Source organism: Meleagris gallopavo, chromosome 2 (assembly GCF_905368555.1).
Source record: "Meleagris gallopavo chromosome 2, MGAL_WU_HG_1.1, whole genome shotgun sequence".
Lineage (NCBI taxonomy): Eukaryota > Metazoa > Chordata > Aves > Galliformes > Phasianidae > Meleagris > Meleagris gallopavo.
Window position 1 is genome coordinate 34,993,024 of NC_139405.1, and position 19,962 is coordinate 35,012,985.

The window sequence follows — 19,962 nt, forward strand, 5'->3', positions numbered from 1 at the left end:
CACTATGCTATCTTGTTAGCTCCCAAATGAGATATTGTGTACACCAGTGGAAGGCTTTATAAATAAAAAATGATATTGCAGTAGAGAAACAGGCAAAGTCAGGAGTTAAGAATAGAAATTTGCTGTACTTGAACAGGTAAGAGTTAAGGGAATATGCTTGCCAAAACTATTTACAGTGCAGAGCCTCTGTTCCTGAAATAGAACTAATAAAAAAAGTGAAAGGAGGCTTCCTAAATTTTTTTTACGTTGACAATTTCTGTTTACAGGAAAGTATATAGTATAGGAAGTATTTACAATGCATAAAATCAAGATTAACTCCAGCAATTTCTTAAATCAAATTGTTGGTACTTTGTAAATCAAAAATTTGTAATGTACCATGGTACCTATGTTTATGAATTCAACCACAAGTAACCCTGAGGCTAAAAGCACGTGAATTACTTCCTAGACCACCACACTTAGGGAGCTACCAATGGTTCAAAATGAGGCATGAAGAAAGTTCTTCCACGTAGACTTTTATCTCTAATTAGCCACCCAGTTATTGATGCTGACGTTGACCACTTCATGGAACCAAGAGCCAACATTATGGTGTTTTATTGCACAGCAGCTCACTGCTCTGCAGCTTGCCTCCAGCACAATGCAGGAACTCCCCATTTACATGTGTCTAGACATCCCTGCCTCTGTGACTGCTTTTCCCGAGGGCAACAAGGAGAGATGAGTTTGGATTTGGATTTGCCCTCAGAATACATTACAAACACCACTGCATGCAAATGTTCTAAGTGCAAATGAACACCATTACTGCTTTCTGCCATGAGCTGCTGTCAGGACATTGGTATTTCTATAGTGAAAGCTCTCACCTTGCGATGCCATGTGAAGCCCCTTTGGTGATTAACTATTCTGAAGTGGTGAAATCCAGGAGCAGAGTAGTGATTATTTCAGGTGTCAATAGTCAGTCTCCAAAATACTTTCATTCAAATGGATATAGGAGTCATTCACAACCACTCAGGCCTTTATGCTCTTCGGATACTCAAACTACAGTAGAGTCTGTGTCTGCAGGTATGCATGCACCCAGTACCTATCTGTGAGCAGCAGTGACCACAAGGACTATTTTCTCCATTGCCTCTCATGTTTTAACACATTGTTAATTTATCATTGTTGATTTTATTGTCACATCTGATCTTAGAAAGCTTCACCAGAAGAATGCTTGATTTCTGTGGCTGCTACAGCTGTAGAAACCATGAACAGAGGCGTGACCATTCATAGCGTTTTCTTGTCTTCACTGTGCAAACTGCCAGTTACCTCATAAAAACCAGTAAGTTGAATTTTGTCCTTGAGTCAAAATTGCTATCTGAGGATTAAAGCGTGGGAAATCGGGCCAACATTATCTAAACTATGGGGCAAGCACAACTGCCAGCCTAGACAGTGCTACCTGGAGCTAACTGAACTTTTTCTCCTAGCTTGGCCTGGGTATAGCAGTTATCACAGCTTCTGAAGTTCTCTGCTGGCTTGTGGCCAAGCTGCTTCTCCTGCCACTGTTCCAGCCCTGCTATGCAGAAACCCTCTGTTCTCTCCCTCAGCAGCTAGCCTCCTCACTGTTTCCCAAGAGCCTCCTACTCTGAGAATTGCTGGTGTGGCATTCAGGATAACCAAGATCTGCTATTTAAGCTGCTGAGCTTTTTGAAACAGCCAAGGAGCATCTCTGATCCACAGCTTTGCTCATGGGTTTGTGTGCATTGACAGATGATCAAAGAAGACAGTTTATGATGCAGGTAGATAATCTGAGGAAGATTTCTTCAGCAAGTCTAGTCCAAAGAGAATTCCCTTTAAGGGAACTTGACATCCCTTGTAGTAAGACTGGTGATAAAAAGAATCCTAATTCCATGAGAACGCTCACTTAACCCTCCTGCACCCTACCTCAAAGGAGCACACTCACCTGAGTTAGAGGCCAGGAGAGCTGGCAGAGGGAGCCATCTGCACTGGGTCCAGACAGAAAGATGTAACTGATTCTGCATGGTACAGGGTGGGTACTGGGGAACAGCTCTCCTCTGGATTTTCTTATGTGGTGACCCTAGTTACAAAAATCTATAGTGAAAATTAGTAGCTTCCAGGCTGTTATACAGTTAAAAGCTTCACGAGCAATGTAGACACCAATGCAACATTTTTTTTCCCAAATTTGCATGTGCTAAATATTAATGGAGAAGCTTGCTAAAAACACCACCTTACTGTTCATTTAAGAGGCACAACAGAACAGAGTTGTAAGCTACAGTCACAAAGCTTGGACTCGATTATGTTTTCAAATTAAACTAAGCCCAGAACAGCAGCTGACAGCCAGTCTAAAGTTCAGAGGAGGAAGGGAAAGTCCTTTAATTCTCATTAGCAGTATTTGACAGAACGAATGAGTTTTCCCTGGAAATCGCACTAATGTTATACCATATTCTTTTTTCATTACGGTAATAACATTTGAAACTTGCACACTGTATAATAAACAAGATTTAAGTGGTTTGGTGAAAGAGAAGGATAGACCTTAGAACCTACCCGATAGAATCATAGAATTGCAAGGTTTGAAACGACCTGCAAGATCATCTAGTCCAACTGTCCTCCCATTACCATTGCTACCACAAGTCACTAAACCATATCTCGTAGCTCCTCACCCAGATGCCTCTTGAACATTGCCAGGGACAGCGACTCCAACACCTCCCTGGGCAGATAGAATTTGATCTCATGTAAGAAGAGGCTGAAGACAGGAAGAAAATGTGATATCTATGGCTGCTGTTACACTTGATGTCATATTAGAAGGTCTAACCTTTTTTTCCGGCCCACACACTGTACAAATCTGTGAAACTGCCACATACATTTTGCTGACTTAAAACCTATTTGGGCTTTGACAGTGTAAATTCCCTTCCAACCCCAGCAGTCAGATTTTTCATCTCTGGAACCAAGAACACATCCATTAAAGTCTAGTCTGACTTTCTCAGTGTTTTAGGAAAAAAACAGTGTTAGGAGACACACTGGTAGTTTGAATGCAGATAATTCCCTTCTGCACTTCTCATTAACATCACTCATTATAATCAGCTGTCTTAATACATCTCTTTTGTCTGTTGAAACTACAGAGGTCAAGAATCACAGACATCCCAAATTTAGATGTCTGGGTCCTAGTTGGAACAGCCAGACAAGTGGGTTCCTGCTAACCAGAAACACGATATTTACTTTTCTTTTTCCCCTCAAATTTAGTTTTGGTTTGAATGAGACTCCACTCTGCAGGAAGCTGCTCAGACGCTGCAACTACCCAGCTAAGTGTTTCTGCATCAACATCAGCAGCAAAGTCAGGTAATGGTGTCACTGAAGGTGGGGGATCTCAGACTTCCTGACCCCGCAGCAATCTCACAAGGGACTTGTAGGTAGATGTGTGGGAGGTGGGGTTACCTCAGGACTCTGCTGTGGAGATGCTGCAAAAGTTTACTGAGTGCAAGAAATTGCAGTCTCTAAAACCTGGAATCTGCCAAACAAAGCTTGTTCCATCTGAAACTCTAAAAGCTGATCTCTTCATCTGGAAATTCTACCTAAGGAACTAGTTTTCACAGCACGAAGGAGAAAGTGAGCGTATATAGGACCATGTGTCACACACTAGGAGTGAGTCACATTGACAGAAATGGGAATGAGCCTATGCTAAATCTTCCTGTTTATGGAAACTTCTATAACATATCCCATATCAGGAATCTCTTTCTAGTCTCTCTTTAGATGTGTGTAGAGTGGCTGAGCTTCCTCTGTCTGCACCCCAAAGCCCCCTCCCTCACACTGCCCGGCCATCCAGTCATCTCTTCTGCCCCTTTACACACCTAAGTGTCCTGCCCAGCACTCAGGCTGGGAACTCTTTATGGCAAGATCCTCCTTTTTGAACAGTGCGAGCATAGCGCCCAGCACAAAACGACAAATGAGAAGAAAATACAAATAATAAAACTCCCATTAAAACCATTATTAAAATATATAATTCTCTGACAGTGGATATTCAGCTATATTATTTTTGGAGATGTAAAGGATGTTTTGTTTTATTAGCAGTCCAGCTGCTCTGTGGTAAGAAAATTTCCCCTTAATACAAAAATAAGCTACTGCAGATTTATGACTTCCTTTGCCTTAATTCCTGTTTTAAGAAAAGTCAAAGGATTTCACTGCTCTGCTAGAGGTACTCAGAAAGAGAACATAAAGACACTTACATTGCTAGTGCTGTTGGATCTTCCAGTGCACTCCAGAAGGATCACCATCCCACTGGGAACTAGCCTAAATAAACCGCACCTAAACATTAGGCTACATCACATTCATCCTGGGCAGTTTCAACTTGCATCTGACATGGTGTATTGAGCAAAAATGGCTTGATGCTATATGTCTCTCACAGACTGTCATACAATCCTCTGCTAGACAGAAGTTTTTACAGCCCTAATTACTACTATCAGCAGGAAGAAAAAAAGTATGACTTGTTTCATGTTTGGAGCACAAATCAGTCTGAGGAACAAAATGTTAATGTGCTCATCTTCATGGAAGCGCAGTGACCACAGTGAATAAACTCCCAGTCTCTAAATGGCCATCTGTCTACAAGCCAAACAATCGAAAGTTCCCTGTAGGCTTGACAGCGCAAGGCTTTCTGTGCATAGCCAGAGGTTAACTGAAGTTTTTGGAATTTTCATTCCAGTCTGTCACAGTGCAGTTATAGCATGAAAACAGTCCATATAAAAACACTACTGCAGATGTGCTCCTTGTGTGTCTGAGTCAGAGCTGCCTATGTCATGGACACATCCCCACCCTCCTCAGCCGCACCTTTTTTTCCCCCACACACAATAAAAAACAGAGACTGTACCTGATGCCTAAATCAACCACTTTATCTGAAAGCTGCAGAATATCAGGCCTGTGAAAAGGCAGAATGTTCAAGAAGAACAACAAGAATGTTGCTTAATTTGATAATCTCATACTCATCCCTAGATATTTTAGTAATTTAAAAGCAAAAAAAAAAAAAAAAAAAAAAGACTGGGTGAACTGACCATAGGCAGCCAGGAGCACTGCTGACATTTTTGCTTCACACATCAGTTCTCATATCAGGCTGGAAGACCCTCTGACCAACAGGGGTGTAAATGGAACTAAGGACTGAAGCAAAAAAGCAATTCATTGTAACCTGTAACAGTGAATTTTGCTCTTGCATCTTTACTAGATGCATGAACGCACTTCAGACTACTTGAATTTATTCATTATTCAAAATAATCTGATAAAAAGTGCCCTAGTTCCTAAAGTAAAAGTATGTGCACAAGTCACAGTGTGCATTTCTGTTAAGGGAGAAATAGCCTCATTAAAATCAGTTTTCTATACAGAATATTCATAGGATAGCCCCAATTCTAAGCATAAGAAATGACAGCATCTTCTTTGCTCTCTAGATTTAAGATATCAGTTATATTCCAAATCAGAAAAAAGTAGTATTTTGCTAATCTCTGCAATAAGGAATTGACACCTTTTTCCTATAGATAGGCTGAAAATCCCACAAAAAAGATGCTCCAAAAGCAGATGGAGTTCCATTGCAGAGCCTTAACACAAGGCAAACTTTTCCTGAAATAATTAAAAGTATTAGAAACAAAGTATTTTGTGGTAATGATTGATGCATGGAGCCAGAGCTCTACAGACAGCTCACAGACAGTGGGCTGAGACAAGCACTGACTGGCTAGCTGTCGTTTCAGTTCTGGATAACAAAAAGAGAGCCACACAACAGTGGCAAGGAGCCCAGTTGCAAGGGGGCTAGTGGTAAAATATTTTCACTGGGAGTTACCAAACTACATAGGAGGCTCTGCTGGGCATGAAAGAGGGGAGGAGCTTTCACCTGACTGCACCCTGATGAGTGGGACTTTCCTACGTTCAGGACACTGAGACTCAGGTCACTGAAGATAATGCAGGATGAAAGACTTCTGCTTTCATTCAGTCAGTCAGAGGTTTGCTCCAGCACCTTCCCAGACCAAGGGTTCCATCACCACTGAGTATCTGCCTCAGCTTCATCCATCCCGCCATTTTGATTTTCTCTACCCATCCCGCCATTTTGATTTTCTCAACATAGAAGTTGTGATTCTGCTCCTATTCAGAAAAACAATCCCAAAAGCTGCTCTGCTTGATCAAGACCTTCTCTGACAAGAGATGTAAGGCTTGACTGAAAAAGAGGATCCAGACCAGGCAGTTGGCTCCATAGCTCTTCTTCTGGGAGTCCGGCTCAAGTCATTTTTGATTAGTGACTCTCTCACCCCATTCCCTTTCCTGTGTGACATTAACACGATGCTAGACACTAAGTCACTATTTTGGAAACAGATGTTGGAAAGGCAAAATATCTAGTCATTTTCAGGCAGCTTGCCAGCATCCACCACCAAACCCATTTCAGAGACAACTGCTGAGAGCTGGATCAGAAAGCAGATTTCAAACCACATTACACATAAGAAACAAATACTATCCAGGAAACCATTTTACAGGTCTAAATTATAAATCACTCCTTGGAAGAATTTTTATTTTAGAGAAGCATTTGGGGAAATGCTTCATTTGACCACAGACAGCTGGATTGTTTAATCATTATGTATCATGTACATCCATAGCAACTTACTGAATCCACAGTGCATATCTGACTATGAGCCTTCAGAGAAAAAGAAGAAATGACATATCCATCTCCATGTGAAAATATATACAAAATACGTACTAACATATGTATGTATATTTGTATATACGCATACATGCACTGCCTGATGTGACACTACATCTCACTTTTCATTAAAGAAATTATGACAGAATTTCTTGACTCAATACACTGAGAACACTGAAATTTCAAAGGCAAGAAATTTTAAGTTAATAAACATTTCTTTTCAGCTGTTGCAGTTAACACGGAGCTAATGTTACATAAGAAACAAGGTTGACTAATTTGATTGTCCACACTAGATCATACAGATGCATGCCACAGCAGTTACAAAACTAACTTGATTTCCCAATAAGCTCTTAGTGATATATGCAAATACACCTCTACATGTATTTCACTAACAAATTATTCTACATATCATGATACTGCTCACATGAATAAATATAAAGGTAAAGCTATTTGCAGGAGAGGCACCTGATGAAATTTGTAAAGGTATACTGAGCTAGAATATGAGTAAGGAGAACAGCTCTGAATACTCAGAAAGAAAAAGGCAATGTCTCCTTCGAGAGTCTGAGCACAGCCACCTTGGAGCTGTTTGGTTTGAAGGAAAAATCCCAAGCTGCAAACAGAGCCAGTTTTAAAGGTGAACATCTCTGGCTAATGAACCCCAGAGACTACGTGTCCTCTAGGCAGCAGCACAAAACATACATGACACTGGTGCAGAACCAGCTGTGCCTGTGAGGGGAGAGGATTTACACTTGCAAGAAGGCTGCAAGGATGTAATGCTAACTTTGCCTGCAACAACTGACAGACAGCTCCAGTGGTCCCTGTTGTCCCCCTTTGAAATGTAGGGTAAGCATGTCTCCTGTGAAGGACTACTACCTTCTAAGTGCAGTTCAGCCTTACGTTCAAGAAATCCTCTTTAAAACAAGATGAAAATTTACACTTGATACTTGCCCTCTTTGTCAATATTTACGCTCCTCAGGAGGAGCTGCACAGAAACCAGAGCTGCACTGTCCTATCCATTTGTTCTAGTAGTCTTCATCAGAGACAAGTTGATTAAAGTTATTAATGATTAAAGGAAGATCCATACCAAGAACTTAGTACTGAGCAGCTCATATCTGTGCCATGAGTTATTTGATACTAATGTAGGTCACCAACAGGAGCCACAGCTGCCATCTATCCTATCTATCCATGCTTATATTTGGGTTGAGGCTTTTACCATGTCTCAGATCTGCTTTACTTCAGCTATCATTTAAAACAGAAAAATCCTTTTGATCAGTATTTCCTATGCAGGATCAGTTCTGGGAGCTTCACCTTACAGCCACACAGACATCTGGGCAAAGACCACATCTCATTGCTGGCATACGCTGCATGGCTTCAGCCACCAACAGCAGCAAGTGCTGCCTTCAGCTCTTGATTGCTACAGTAAGAAACCAATACTGTAGAGCATCTCAGGAAACTGTTTGTAAGAGGATAGAGAACCTGAAAGCAAACAGGTGATGAAATCTTTCTGCTTTCAAAGCAGTTAGTCCTGTCTGCTCAGGAAGACAAAAGGCAAGATACTGGTACGTTTTGCATAGTCAGCCACCTCCTCACATGCAGCATATTACATTTGAGGTTAAGAACAATTAATTCCTTTGTAAAAATTGCCCACTATGACCGCAGTACTCTGGAGGTCAGGAAGAATTGTTTTGTATCTCACATACATGTTAGTCACACATGCTAAAGCCTCTGGATTGAACAACCAGCTCTCTTGCACTTTCATGTTCACAGGTCTGCCCTCTATTAAGTGTCCCCCAACCCACCTACCTCTTAACATTCTGTTTCTCAGTGCTTTACTATAAGCCCATTTCCCACAGACACACAGGACAGCTTTTTAGTCTAAGATATCCTAGCATACTCTGTGTAACTGAATTTAAAACAAAAGTACTCCATTTAAAGATGCAGCATAAATAGGCTGGATGACACTGGCACAACTTGTTTTGAAGATTTTACTTGATAGTGCTAAGAAACTGAGCAAGCCTACATGTCATTAAGTAAAAGAAACTCAGCTGAAAGTGATTATGGCAGAATGGATCCCACTCCTAAAAGGCTGAGCTTCTTGGAGAGTGTTCACAGCACCTATTCCTGTGCTTGAATTTTCCACGTGGCCATTGGGAAGGAAAGGACTTGGGCAAAACAGTTGAGAGCACATACACTGTACATATCCTGTGCAGGAACTTCTGTCTCTGGCCATTGAACTATGCAGAACTCGAGGAGACTGGACTCTGAATTTAGTCCTCTTCAGTTGGATTCCTCAAATTGGCAGTTTTATATATCTGCTAATCCATACATTTGTGCTATGATTCCCATTAATCCTGTATCAGTCAAATAACTTGTCAGCATTTTCATATTCAGTAAATTCTTGGAATTCCTGTAGAATTTTGTGCTTGGCACAGGCAAATTAACCAAGACCTGTAACACATCTGTTGTGTAGCAAAGTACCTAATGTGGCTCAGGGGCTTGGCTGATCTTCCAAGACTTGTTTAAAGATCACACAGTCCAGCAAGTACTGGGAAGAGTAATCTAGAGGGCCTCCTTATCAGATCAAACTTCCCTCTCTCTTCCATCATTCAGTTTGGGCATTTCTCCTATCATCTTATAAAATTCCCTTATAAAGTACCTTTAAGACAAAGTGGCTGACTGAATTTCTAAAGTGGGGACTCAATCTTTCCTTTATACTTCGAGGTTTTTTTTTTTTTCCTGTAGTTTTGCAGTTTGGACATAAACGTTAGATGTTTCTGCTGAAAACAATTTAAAGGGACTACAAATCCTGAGAGCCATCATTTCTGAGAGCGTAATTTGGACATCTGAAACAGCACAGATTTTCATGAGGTGCAGAGAAATTTCCTGATAGAGATCCAACCTCCTTAACATGCACCTAAAGGGCAAGTACCCAAGAGACCTGGCCTCTCCTGGAGTTGCTGTACATCACTCTCCCAATGAACCATTCTTCCACCACTGCTCCAAAAGACAGCGAGGCTCTCCTGGCTCTTCTGTCCGGCATTCCAGCAGACTGATGACAAAGCTGCCAACTTTGTATGGACATGCTAAGGATATTTAAAAAATCCTCTGCTCTCTGTCAGTTATAACACCCTTTCTGAAGGCTAAGACAGAAGCCAGTTCCGCATCTACAACCCAAACCCCGTAGCTACTTTTGACACCATATGACACATTCTTGGCAGGCTCCACAGGGAGGCCAGGAACAGGTTGGATACGAAGCCACTGATATCCCATCTAGAAACAGCTCAGCCATACTTGAGGGAAAGCTTTAAAACATTGTATGCAAGGAAAACTTATTCAACACATTTTGTCTATCTTAAATAGACAAATCATAATTTTTAAACCCGTTTTTACAGAACACGAAGAACATCACATGGCACTGAATGACATGGTTAGTGGGCATGGTGGTTGGACTAGATGACCTCAGCGGTCTTTTCCAACATAAGCGATTCTATGATTTCATGGCATGCTGTTTTCTCTCACCAAAGCAGAAGTGCACAGTAACATTACTAAAACCAGCAAGACAGAATACAAATGTGCTCCCACATTGAACAGAAGACACATCACCAGAAGAGGGAAATCATGGTCCCAGAATTCCAGCCCATAACAGACAGCAAAAAAGTCAGATTTATTCAAACAGATGCTCACTAAATTCTAATCAGAGCAAAATTTTGAGCATTTTCCCCTGCGTTATGCTTTTGCATCAGCTGTTGCTGCTATGCATGTGAAGTACCACCAATTCTTTATAACGAAGATGAAGAGGCACAAGCTCCCAAAAAAGCCAGTGGTCTGGCAGCAGCACTAATCCTGGTCCATGGGAGAGCCATGTTATCAGGAGCCCCTGAGCAGCATCATTCAGCGTGCTCCTTTGCTCCTAGCCATACAGCAGCAGCAACTACAGGTTATGATATTTCACAAAGGGAAATCCACTAACTAAAGCACTACGCTCCAAAGAAAAGCTAATTGCCTTGTCCACGTGGGGGAGTATTTCCTCCTCAAAAGGAGGACCAAGAACTTTGGCTGGCAAGAAAAACATCAATTCTGTTTCTTCTGTAGGTAGAAAACATGGCGCATAGCATCTTAGCAATGATAATGAGGGAGCAGATGGTAGGAAAGGACATCTTATGATGTTCTTCCCTTTTTAGCATCATTTTAGCCTTCAAGCTCAACCCCTGAGGGAGAGAATACCAATGAATTACTGTACAACTGGAGATAAAAAAATCAGAGGTGCACATGCAAGGAATGTGACCAAGGCTGGCCAGCCTATGCCACCTCTCCATTAGAATCTTCTGTTCGAACAATTCTTGCAAAAAACATTGAGAATTGAGGTCTCAAATTCTTCTCAAATTTAAATTGCTAAAATGGAAGCACTTACACCGTGAATAGCTTAAAAAGAACTGAGAATAACTCACTGTAACGCCGCCTGTTCAACACTCTCAATATGGCTAAAAATTTAATGAGTTAATTAATAAAAAGTAAGTTGAGAGAGGTCTCAGAATCTTTAAATGGAGGATACAACAGTCAAAAAATGTATGCCTTATGGTGCCATTAAAATAAAAAAACTTGCAAAAGAAACTACTCCATCATAGTAAAATCCTGCTTGAATTTTGCCATCTCCAGGATACTGCACATACATTGTGGGCAGCACGGACAACAGCACTGTAACTTTTCAAAGGCAGCAACCCAGTACAGAAATGAGCTGCACGTGGGCACAAGGCAGTTGCAGGTAGGACAGAGAGAAGAGGAAATGAGTCTGACTGAAACTTCTTTTGCAGAACAGACATTTTAAGCTCACAGTCTGAAGCTCTGATACAGAACAGCTGCATGGTCTCTGATTTAAAAGTAACAGAACTCATTTCTAACCCTTATGGCTACACTAAAAAGGCAGATAGTTGACCGAGGTTCAATACAAGGGCTAAAAACATCAGGAGACAAAGAGCCAAATGTACATCTAACCCCAAGCCAACCAACCCAGAAATACTGCAGTTACCCTTAAACATATCTCAGCACTTTGAGAAGGGTTCGGTTCATGACCTGAGCCTTATGGCCTTATTAACAAGTGAGTTTGGACCACTAGTCTAAGAAACTAAACATCCTCTGAAACATGAGAACACTCCAACAAGTTTTCAGTAAAAAGACTCATGAATTTGGAGAGAAAGCTACTTGCTGGCATGCAATTACTTCAGGATCATGAGAAAGAAGTAGACTGTAGGTATGCTTCTGTGACACAAGAGGAGGAATGAGCAGGTGAGGAGCTGTAGAAAGGGAGGCAAAAGATGCCCTGCACATAGCTAGCTATATTGAGGACGGCTCTCTTAAAAGCCATTATACTGGGTGGCGGCGCCTGACCACTTCAGGGCTTTCCAAACCCCTCTTGATTCAAATATTCCATTTTCACATATAGACAACCTTCATGAAAACATTTATTTAAGATAACTACACATAAATCTTCACAGACTTCCACAATGCAACAAATAAGCCTTCATTTTGCCAGCTCACATTTTTTCCCTCAAACATCATGCTGCAATTTTTCTTCCTGTTCAGCGAGGCTGCTTAAATAAATAAATCTCTGTCCTTCCAGTGCTGCATAATTTGCATTTAAGTTCTTAGCCTACATATACCCATTCTGAACCTTCTGCAAGTAACTCCTCAGCCTCTCACTTATATATCAGTTTGTATTCAGGATTATTAATGCTGGATGGAATTTATAACCAGGGCAATGCTTCGTTTGCCACCCAAGCTGTGCTGCTCTGGAATTAACTCGACACTTACACACTGACTGATGAAGGAATGCTAATATCACTTCATGGGGTACCAGGATGCCTTTTGCCCTGTAACATGGAGTGAATCATTTCCAGTGGAGTGCAAATCACATCTAAATCGGTCCATGTTTTCCATTTACTGAGTTTTTCTCTCAACTGGCTCTGAACCCTGGGCTTGTACCCAGGCACAGAGTGCACTGCAGAGGCTTCCAAAGCAGGAGTGTCACGTGATTACAGACAGGGACTTCAGCTGAATGCTCTCTGCAGCTGGCAAAATCCTGGCCAGAGCATCTTGGCATTTGCATATGCTGCTCAAGCTGGCAGCAGAGCATCCCAGTTCTCTAGTCAGCACAGGCAGCTCTTGATCTTCAGCTCCACAGCAGCTCCTGTAGGCATCCAAAAGCAGTACTGCAGTTCCTGCAGACACTTACCTCTGAGCTTGTTTTGTGCCCTACAACATATCTGAGGATCCAAAAGCACTTGCAGAAGAGTGGAAGAGATTCCAATAAAGTGATGCAGAAGCCTCAGCATCTTCTACAATTATTTGTGTTGTTGCTACAGAGCTTAGAATAACCAAACCACAGCCATACTGGATCACAGCTAACGTCATCCAAACTCTCATACATGCTACAGAAATATAATTTGGAATTTCTGCTTTGGAGCAAGAAAGGAGGAGCATTCACAAAGCTCAAAGAGAATTCCCCATTGGAAGAGGTATTTAGCACTTCCCATTAGGGGAAGACTAAGTTACAGATCCATTGGATTGCAACTAGATGCATGCGCACACTTCACAGGTTAACATGTGGTGTAATCCTGCCTTTGCAACTTAACAGGACTAAGACCTGTCTGAAGCAGCCTGTACCTGCTCAAGCAGTCTGTACTTTATATTTCTTTTTCCTTCTTGCAGGAGCTACTAAAAAGCTTAGGAAATGTGATTTCTAACATGCAGCATCCAGCTGCTTGAGGGCATCTAGTCAGAAATTTTATGGCTTTTTAGAATTTTTAATGCAATCACACATAAAATCTCAATGGTTATCTGCTTGATCTGCTTTTTTCTTCCTTTTTTTTTTGTTGTTGAATTTCCAAAGAAGCAGATTGGCCCAGTCCTGTGATGATTTTAATCTGTTTGTGCTCCAAGACTGTAGAAGCAGCTGACTGCTGTACTGTAGTCTTCCCCTTGAAATTGTGTTCAAACTATTGTATGTATTCTTTGCACCTCAGATTTTTGCAGCTGAAATTCTTTCTGCCTCATTTTACTTGCCTGGGAAATTCAGATTTCAAGTTCTTGAGTACCGGCTTCTCATTTTCTGAGCTGCTTTTTGGAACAAATTGCCCAGAGATGTGATGGATGACCTATGCATAGAGACACCCAAGGCCAGGCTGGATGGGGCTCTGAGCAACCTGATATAGCTGTAGTTGTCCCTGTTTATTTCAGGGGAGTTGGACTAGATAGCCTTTCAAGAGTTCCTTCCAACTCAAGCAATTAAGATGAAAAACAATTTAGGGAAACGTGCTTTCTCTAACTCTTCAGGCATTTCTGTAACACAGATAAAGACCTTTGTCAGAACAACACCAGCATGAATAGAACTACACAGTCTAAGAGAAAAGATTTACGTTAGAGCCCATTCATCACCCTCATCCTGCATCCTTCATCCCTGCTGAAAAACAGCAAAATATACAAGAACACCAGGATGAAAAAGTTCAAGAGTCAAGGTAATCAGTGAAATGGTAGAAGCAAAGCCTGCAGGCATTTGCCCAATCACTGACTGACTCATTGCTCCCCTCCAGCAGTATCACTTCAGAGCTCAGCTTCTAGGACAAACCAAGTTTTGTCCTTTCCTGGAAAGCTTCTACTTACTTCAGGCTACTGCAGTTCTTCTTTCATGGGAGCTCCCTGGTGATCACTGAAACCAAAACTCTGCAGAATCCTCACTTTTCTGACACTCTGAACCCTCTTACACAGGGAAAACAATTATCTGCCTGAAGCACCTTGATACTTTGAGACAGGTTTTTAACACCTTTGGATAGAATGGTCAAGGCAAAAAGTAAGCTCCTTCTTTGCAGCCTTTCAGCTAACTTCTTCTGAGCCAGAATCCATAAACGAGGAGGTCTACAAGGCTGCGATCGCTTTATTAGAGACAACAGATAGATCAACATTCAATTATACTGCTACAACTTGGAAAAGGCTATAAATGTGGCAGTGACATAGGGTTCAATAATACAGGCCAAACTTTTTCTTTAAAGTCCATAGACTTACAGGACTCTTATCAGTGCAGTGTTCAGGCATTTGAGCGGGTAAAAAAAAAAAGAATAACAGTTACCTTTCATCCTTCTGTTTCTGCTTCAGTACAGCATTCTGAGAACTCCATTCACTGCACAGAATTGCTTCACTAGTTCAGTAATTACATGCAAGTAAGAAAAACTTCCAAAGGAAAGGAGAGAAGGAACACGTTCCACATTCAAGTCTGAATCTTGATAATTAGATGCTAGTGTGAGCACAGGTGCTGTGCAGATACACAGATGACCTCCCATGCTCTTTGCCTCCAGATGATGTAACACAAGGCACCTGCTAACTATGCTCACTTTAAGCTGCAGTAGAAATTAGAGCCATAACTGAGAATCTCACTGGAATTTCTTTTCTTCAGCTCCCTCTCTTGCTCAGTTTTCTGTGTTTGTGAAGAAGATCATCCCTCTGGAAACAAGGCACTTGGTGGTTGTGTGGAATCAAGCCTGGGTACTCCACAAGCAGCTCTACTAGGAGCCCCGGCACTATTCTGCTCAGTGGGGAGGCCTATCCTGGGGAGGGTCCCCTCAGGGAGCTGTGTTGGCAGCACCAAGACCTGCCTCAGCTCCCCTCCCAAGTCCCAAGCTCAGCAGCTCCTCAGAGCAAAACATCTTGTCCTCTCTGCACACTTCAGTTTGTGGTGCCATCTGGGGAGCTGTGCTGTGATGGACATCTGCACTTCCAGGTGAGGAATGGACGGCTCAGCAGTGCTCCTGATCTCAGCCCTAGATGGTACACTCTGGAAAGTGGCTGGAAATCAGGACGACTGCACACACATTTAAGTAAAGATGCTCCTACTCATAATGAACTGCTGGTTGCGGGGTCATGAGGGCGTGTCCAGTGTTACACAATACTTTGTTAAAAGTCCTTGAGGGTCCTTGAGGCTACAAACATAATTCTATTTTTAAATGAGAGCTGAGATTCTCCTTCGATTGGAAAACTTCAGGAACAGAGAATTGATTCTTGCAGAACACATTGCAAGACTGTCAGTAAGAGTACGCAAAGTGACAATCATTGGTTTTGTCTTAGAAAAACAGCTGAGACCACCACTTGCAGACCTTCACTCACAAATTTCAGCAGCTCCCAGTTGCCTTTGGCATGGTAGATGGAATAGGTCAGGCACGTCCAACCTGCGGCCCGTGGACCACATGCCCAGCCCAGACCATCCTGCACTCACCCCCTGCCGTCATGGCGGCAGCTTTTCCCCACTGAGCAGCCCAGTCTGGCTCTGGGTGTGCACCCATCACTCAGCAACAAGTAAACATCAGTGTACAATTAGCACTGTCTGGGCTGAAACCAGAGCACGGGGAGGGTGCAGTGCAGTGATAACTCAAGTTAGGCAAAAAATTTCATGCATTATCATACATTGGCTAAACACAGTCCTGTGAACAGAAAAAATATGCAGCCACGCCTTATATTTTGCTAAAGGAATGTGAGAATATGTTTTGAGATTGGAAAGAATAAAAAAAAGATCAATGTTTTGGTATACTTGCAACTCCATTTTAGTCAACGTAAATACATTATCTGCAAATTTTCAAATGGAATGTATAGAGCTGCCATCAGACCTTCAACTCAACAATGTGATCATATTTCTTCACCAGACCTTTATAAACCCCCTCCTACCTTAGAGAAACATCCCTTGCTTCACAGTCACACCTTATTCCTGTAATCGCTGTCAGGCAGTACATACATCTGTGAACAACTTCTTCAAGGATGAAGCACAGGAAAAGTAAATTTCATCAAGAATGTGACAAATGCCTTCAGAGCTCCTAAGAGCTGCAGCCACTGCCAGCGAACCAGACACGGATGAATTAGTTTCTCACAAACAAGGTCACATATCTCACTGGCATTATGGTGGTGTTGCTCTCTTTTTTTTGTTTTGTCTTGTTTCAATAAAAAGTATTAAAGATTAAAAAAGTTGTATTATTATCATGTATGAACCATATTATATATTTGATGAAGGCTGCCCTGAAGTAATGCTTAATATTTTGTGATGGTGTCCCACAATGTCAGAGGCAGACACTGGTGGTATGGCAGTAGAGACTGAACCCTTCCCACCAGTATTCCATTACAGGTTGTTGCTGTTTGACAGATGGCAGCAGAGGGGCAGTTTGACACAATGGTGTCTGACGTGGAAGTGTGTATGAAGCAAAGGTGTGAAACTGAACTCTTCCAATATGTGGAAAATGGCACCCATTGACATTCATTGATGCTTACTGAATGTTGATGGAAATTGAAGAGTGGATGTGAGCACAGTGAGGTGCATTTCAGCAGCAGTGACAGCGGTCACCTCCACTTGGGGCAGATTGTTACGAGCACAGCATGCAGGCTCTTGTTCACCACTGGTGAAAATGCAGCTAGTGGTGTGACTATGTTGAGAAATAGTGTTTCATAGCTGAGAACATGCCCTAGGAAATAGTACACTCCTCCAACACGCTGCAGTTTCTGTGGAAATAAACAGTAGGCGTTCCTTTTGGTACGAAGTATGTATGCACAGCCCAAGGCAATTCCTCTTTACTCGGCGCGGCCCAGGCAGGCCGGAAGGTTGGGCACCGCTGGGATGGATACTAAATTGATACTTTCAAGGCTGCTACCAAGTGCGAAGCAGGCGGGCCGCCCGCCGCACACCGCTCCTCAGCGCGGGCCGCACGCCGCGAGGGGCGGGCCGCGACGGGAGGGCCGGGGCCGGCAGCGGCCGCACCTCCATTGCGCGGGGCGGCGCCGGGCCGGGCCCATAAGAGGCGCGGGGCAGCAGTGGCCTTAGGCGGCGAGATGCAGGCGGGTCCTGGGGCGCAGGCGGTGCGGCCTTTCAAGCTGCGCAAGAGTCTGGGTATGGGGTGGTACGGCGGCGCGGCGCGGCGGAACGGGGCGGCGGGCGGCGCGCGCGTAACGCTTGTGCTCTCTCCCGCGCAGCCACCCGGCGGGAGGAGGTGGCCGGAATCAGGGCCAAGTTCCCCACAAAGATCCCGGTAATTCGCTGCTCTGCGGGCGGAGGCTCCTGGCTTCTGCCTTGAGTATTTTGGAAGGAGGGGAACAGAACGTCGCTGGGGCTTCTAAGTAACTCTTATTTAAACAGGTAATCGTTGAAAGATACCAGAAGGAGAAATACCTTCCCCTGTTGGACAAAACCAAGTTTCTCGTCCCCGAGGAGCTGACCATGACGCAGTTCATCACCATCATCAGGTAGAGGCCGTGCGCTGCCGCTTCTCGGTACCGCCCGCGCCGGGCACGGGGCTGCGGGCGCTGGGGCGGGAGAGCCCGAGGGAAAGAGCTCGGGGCTCCGCGGTCCCTCTTCCCCCTCGCTGGTGGATAAGGGCGGCGCGAGGCTGCTGCTCCGCTCCCCTTCTGCCTGCTGAAGGTAGTTCTGGGCTGTGCTCTGCTTCTGGCTGTTGCTGCCCTGCTCCTGTTGCACCTACAGGTTACCCAGACTTGTGGCAGCTCCATCCCAGGTGTTCTCTACAAATATGCTGGCAAAGAGGTCTCCCAAAAGGGTGGCATTCTGTGCTGGAGTGTTGGAGAATTGCAAGGCTTTCAGATGACAGAAAGTGTGTGGAAGCCATCTTTCTAGTTATTAACTTATGTAAAAGATACTTTTGTCTCTTGCAGGCCAGTCTTTGTGTAAGTCTCAGAATGAGACTCTTCTGAGGGCAGGCAGACTTTAATTATAACAGTCTGTGCTGAAGTTCCCTATTATAGCTGTACTCAGCACTTCTTGGGAATGGGCATCCCCAAGCTCAGGCTCAGTAGCAGGTATAGTCCTGCAGTTTAAGCCTTTCCCTAGAGCAAGCCTCCTGTTTCCGAGTACAGTTAACTTTCTGATATGTTAAACTAAGCAATGACTTCATGCATAAACTATGTGCAAGAAATGCTGCAACTATATTTTATATATATAGAATATATTTTATAGAGTAAGGTTGAAACCTTAAATTTGCTAATGCTTGGTCCTTTATTTCCTTTTCCCTCTTCAATCAGAAGCAGGATGGCTCTGACTGCTACGCAAGCTTTTTACCTGCTGGTGAACAACAAAAGCCTAGCCAGTATGTCTTTGACCATGGCAGAGGTGTACAGGGACTACAAAGATGAAGATGGCTTTGTGTACATGACGTATGCTTCCCAGGAGATGTTTGGATGCTGCTTACTCACCCTAGGGAAAACTATGGAATGCCACCATAAAACCTAATGCTGGGGTCTATGTGCTGCGGCTAAGCCACTGTGCTATGAATCATGCCTGTGACGTGAAACTTGGAGATGCTCCCTCCAATGTGAGCTCTTGAGTTCTGTGCTGGGGAGTTATGACCCAAAAGCTGGCAGGACCAGCCCAAGGCAGAGATGGTGGTACACTTTTCCATGGATAATAATTTAGATGTATATTTTTATACTTGGAAGGCACTATGGGGTTTGTTTTGTTTTTTTGGAACTGCACCTCCACTTCTTTTTGCAATACCAGTCTTGTGATGTAACTGCTTTTTAAGGTGTTGCTTAAGAATAAAATAAAGAAGCTTTTAAGTACTAGGTTGAATGTCAGTTTTAATCTGGGAGAGCACTTTCTGGGAAAAGGTCCTATAATAATTCTGGATTCTGGGCTCAAGGCCTGTGAAGTGTTGCTTGCACAGCCACTCATTCAGTTTTATAATGGGATAACAAAACTGAAGTCTGTTCACACAGGAGCAGACTCATATCTACAAACAATTTATTAAGTGAAGTACCTGAGTGGCAGGGTTGCATCAGTGTTAGAATAGGGGTCAGTGTTCAGGAATCTGTTCTTTCTATTGAATTCTGCTAGTCTGGTCTCTGTAGGTAAGACAGTCATATCCTTCACCTGTCAGCACCTGCAAGGCTCTTTTGCTGAATGACTTCAGTGAGCCTTGCCTCAAGTGTGGGTGCTTGTGCTGTACCTTACAAAGGTATGTCAGTGTCTCTGGAAAATGTCAAAACTGTCAGGTAGTGACATGCTGATACATTAAATGTACAACCTTCCTGAAAATGAATTAGAAAAACTCTTGACAGGAGGTTCAGTCTGAAGTGCAGCTCAAGCTGGCTTTCTCATATGTGAGGAATGTATCAGAAAGTTGTAAATATTCTGATTACGTGTAATCTGAATACCAGATTATCTAAAAATCTGTTGCAGTGTGCAGTTAACCTTCAGAAGCCTCAGCTTAGAATAGTCAAATTGTTATATTTATTTGTTTTATATAAACTATTGCACCATAATAGTTCTGTTCAGTACCATA

At 43.0% G+C, this 19,962-nt stretch overlaps 1 protein-coding gene across 1 annotated transcript; it reads left to right on the plus strand.

Annotated features, from left to right (window-relative positions):
* The first annotated feature begins 17,357 nt into the window (after positions 1–17,357).
* On the plus strand, positions 17,358–19,240 carry MAP1LC3C (microtubule associated protein 1 light chain 3 gamma). The gene is made up of 4 exons (XM_085219646.1): positions 17,358–17,561; positions 17,645–17,700; positions 17,808–17,914; positions 18,704–19,240. The coding sequence occupies exons 1-4, from the start codon at positions 17,504–17,506 to the stop codon at positions 18,909–18,911; spliced, it is 429 nt and encodes a 142-aa protein (XP_085075772.1). The 5' UTR covers positions 17,358–17,503; the 3' UTR covers positions 18,912–19,240.
* Positions 19,241–19,962: the final 722 nt, after the last annotated feature.

Excerpts from the sequence above, each read along its gene's own strand:
- MAP1LC3C (XM_085219646.1), top strand. The coding sequence starts at position 17,504 with ATGCAGGCGGGTCCTGGGGCGCAGGCGGTGCGGCCTTTCAAGCTGCGC. Across the intron at positions 17,701-17,807 it reads AGTTCCCCACAAAGATCCCG|GTAATCGTTGAAAGATACCA; the intron begins GTAATTCGCTGC and ends TTATTTAAACAG. Across the intron at positions 17,915-18,703 it reads CAGTTCATCACCATCATCAG|AAGCAGGATGGCTCTGACTG; the intron begins GTAGAGGCCGTG and ends CTCTTCAATCAG.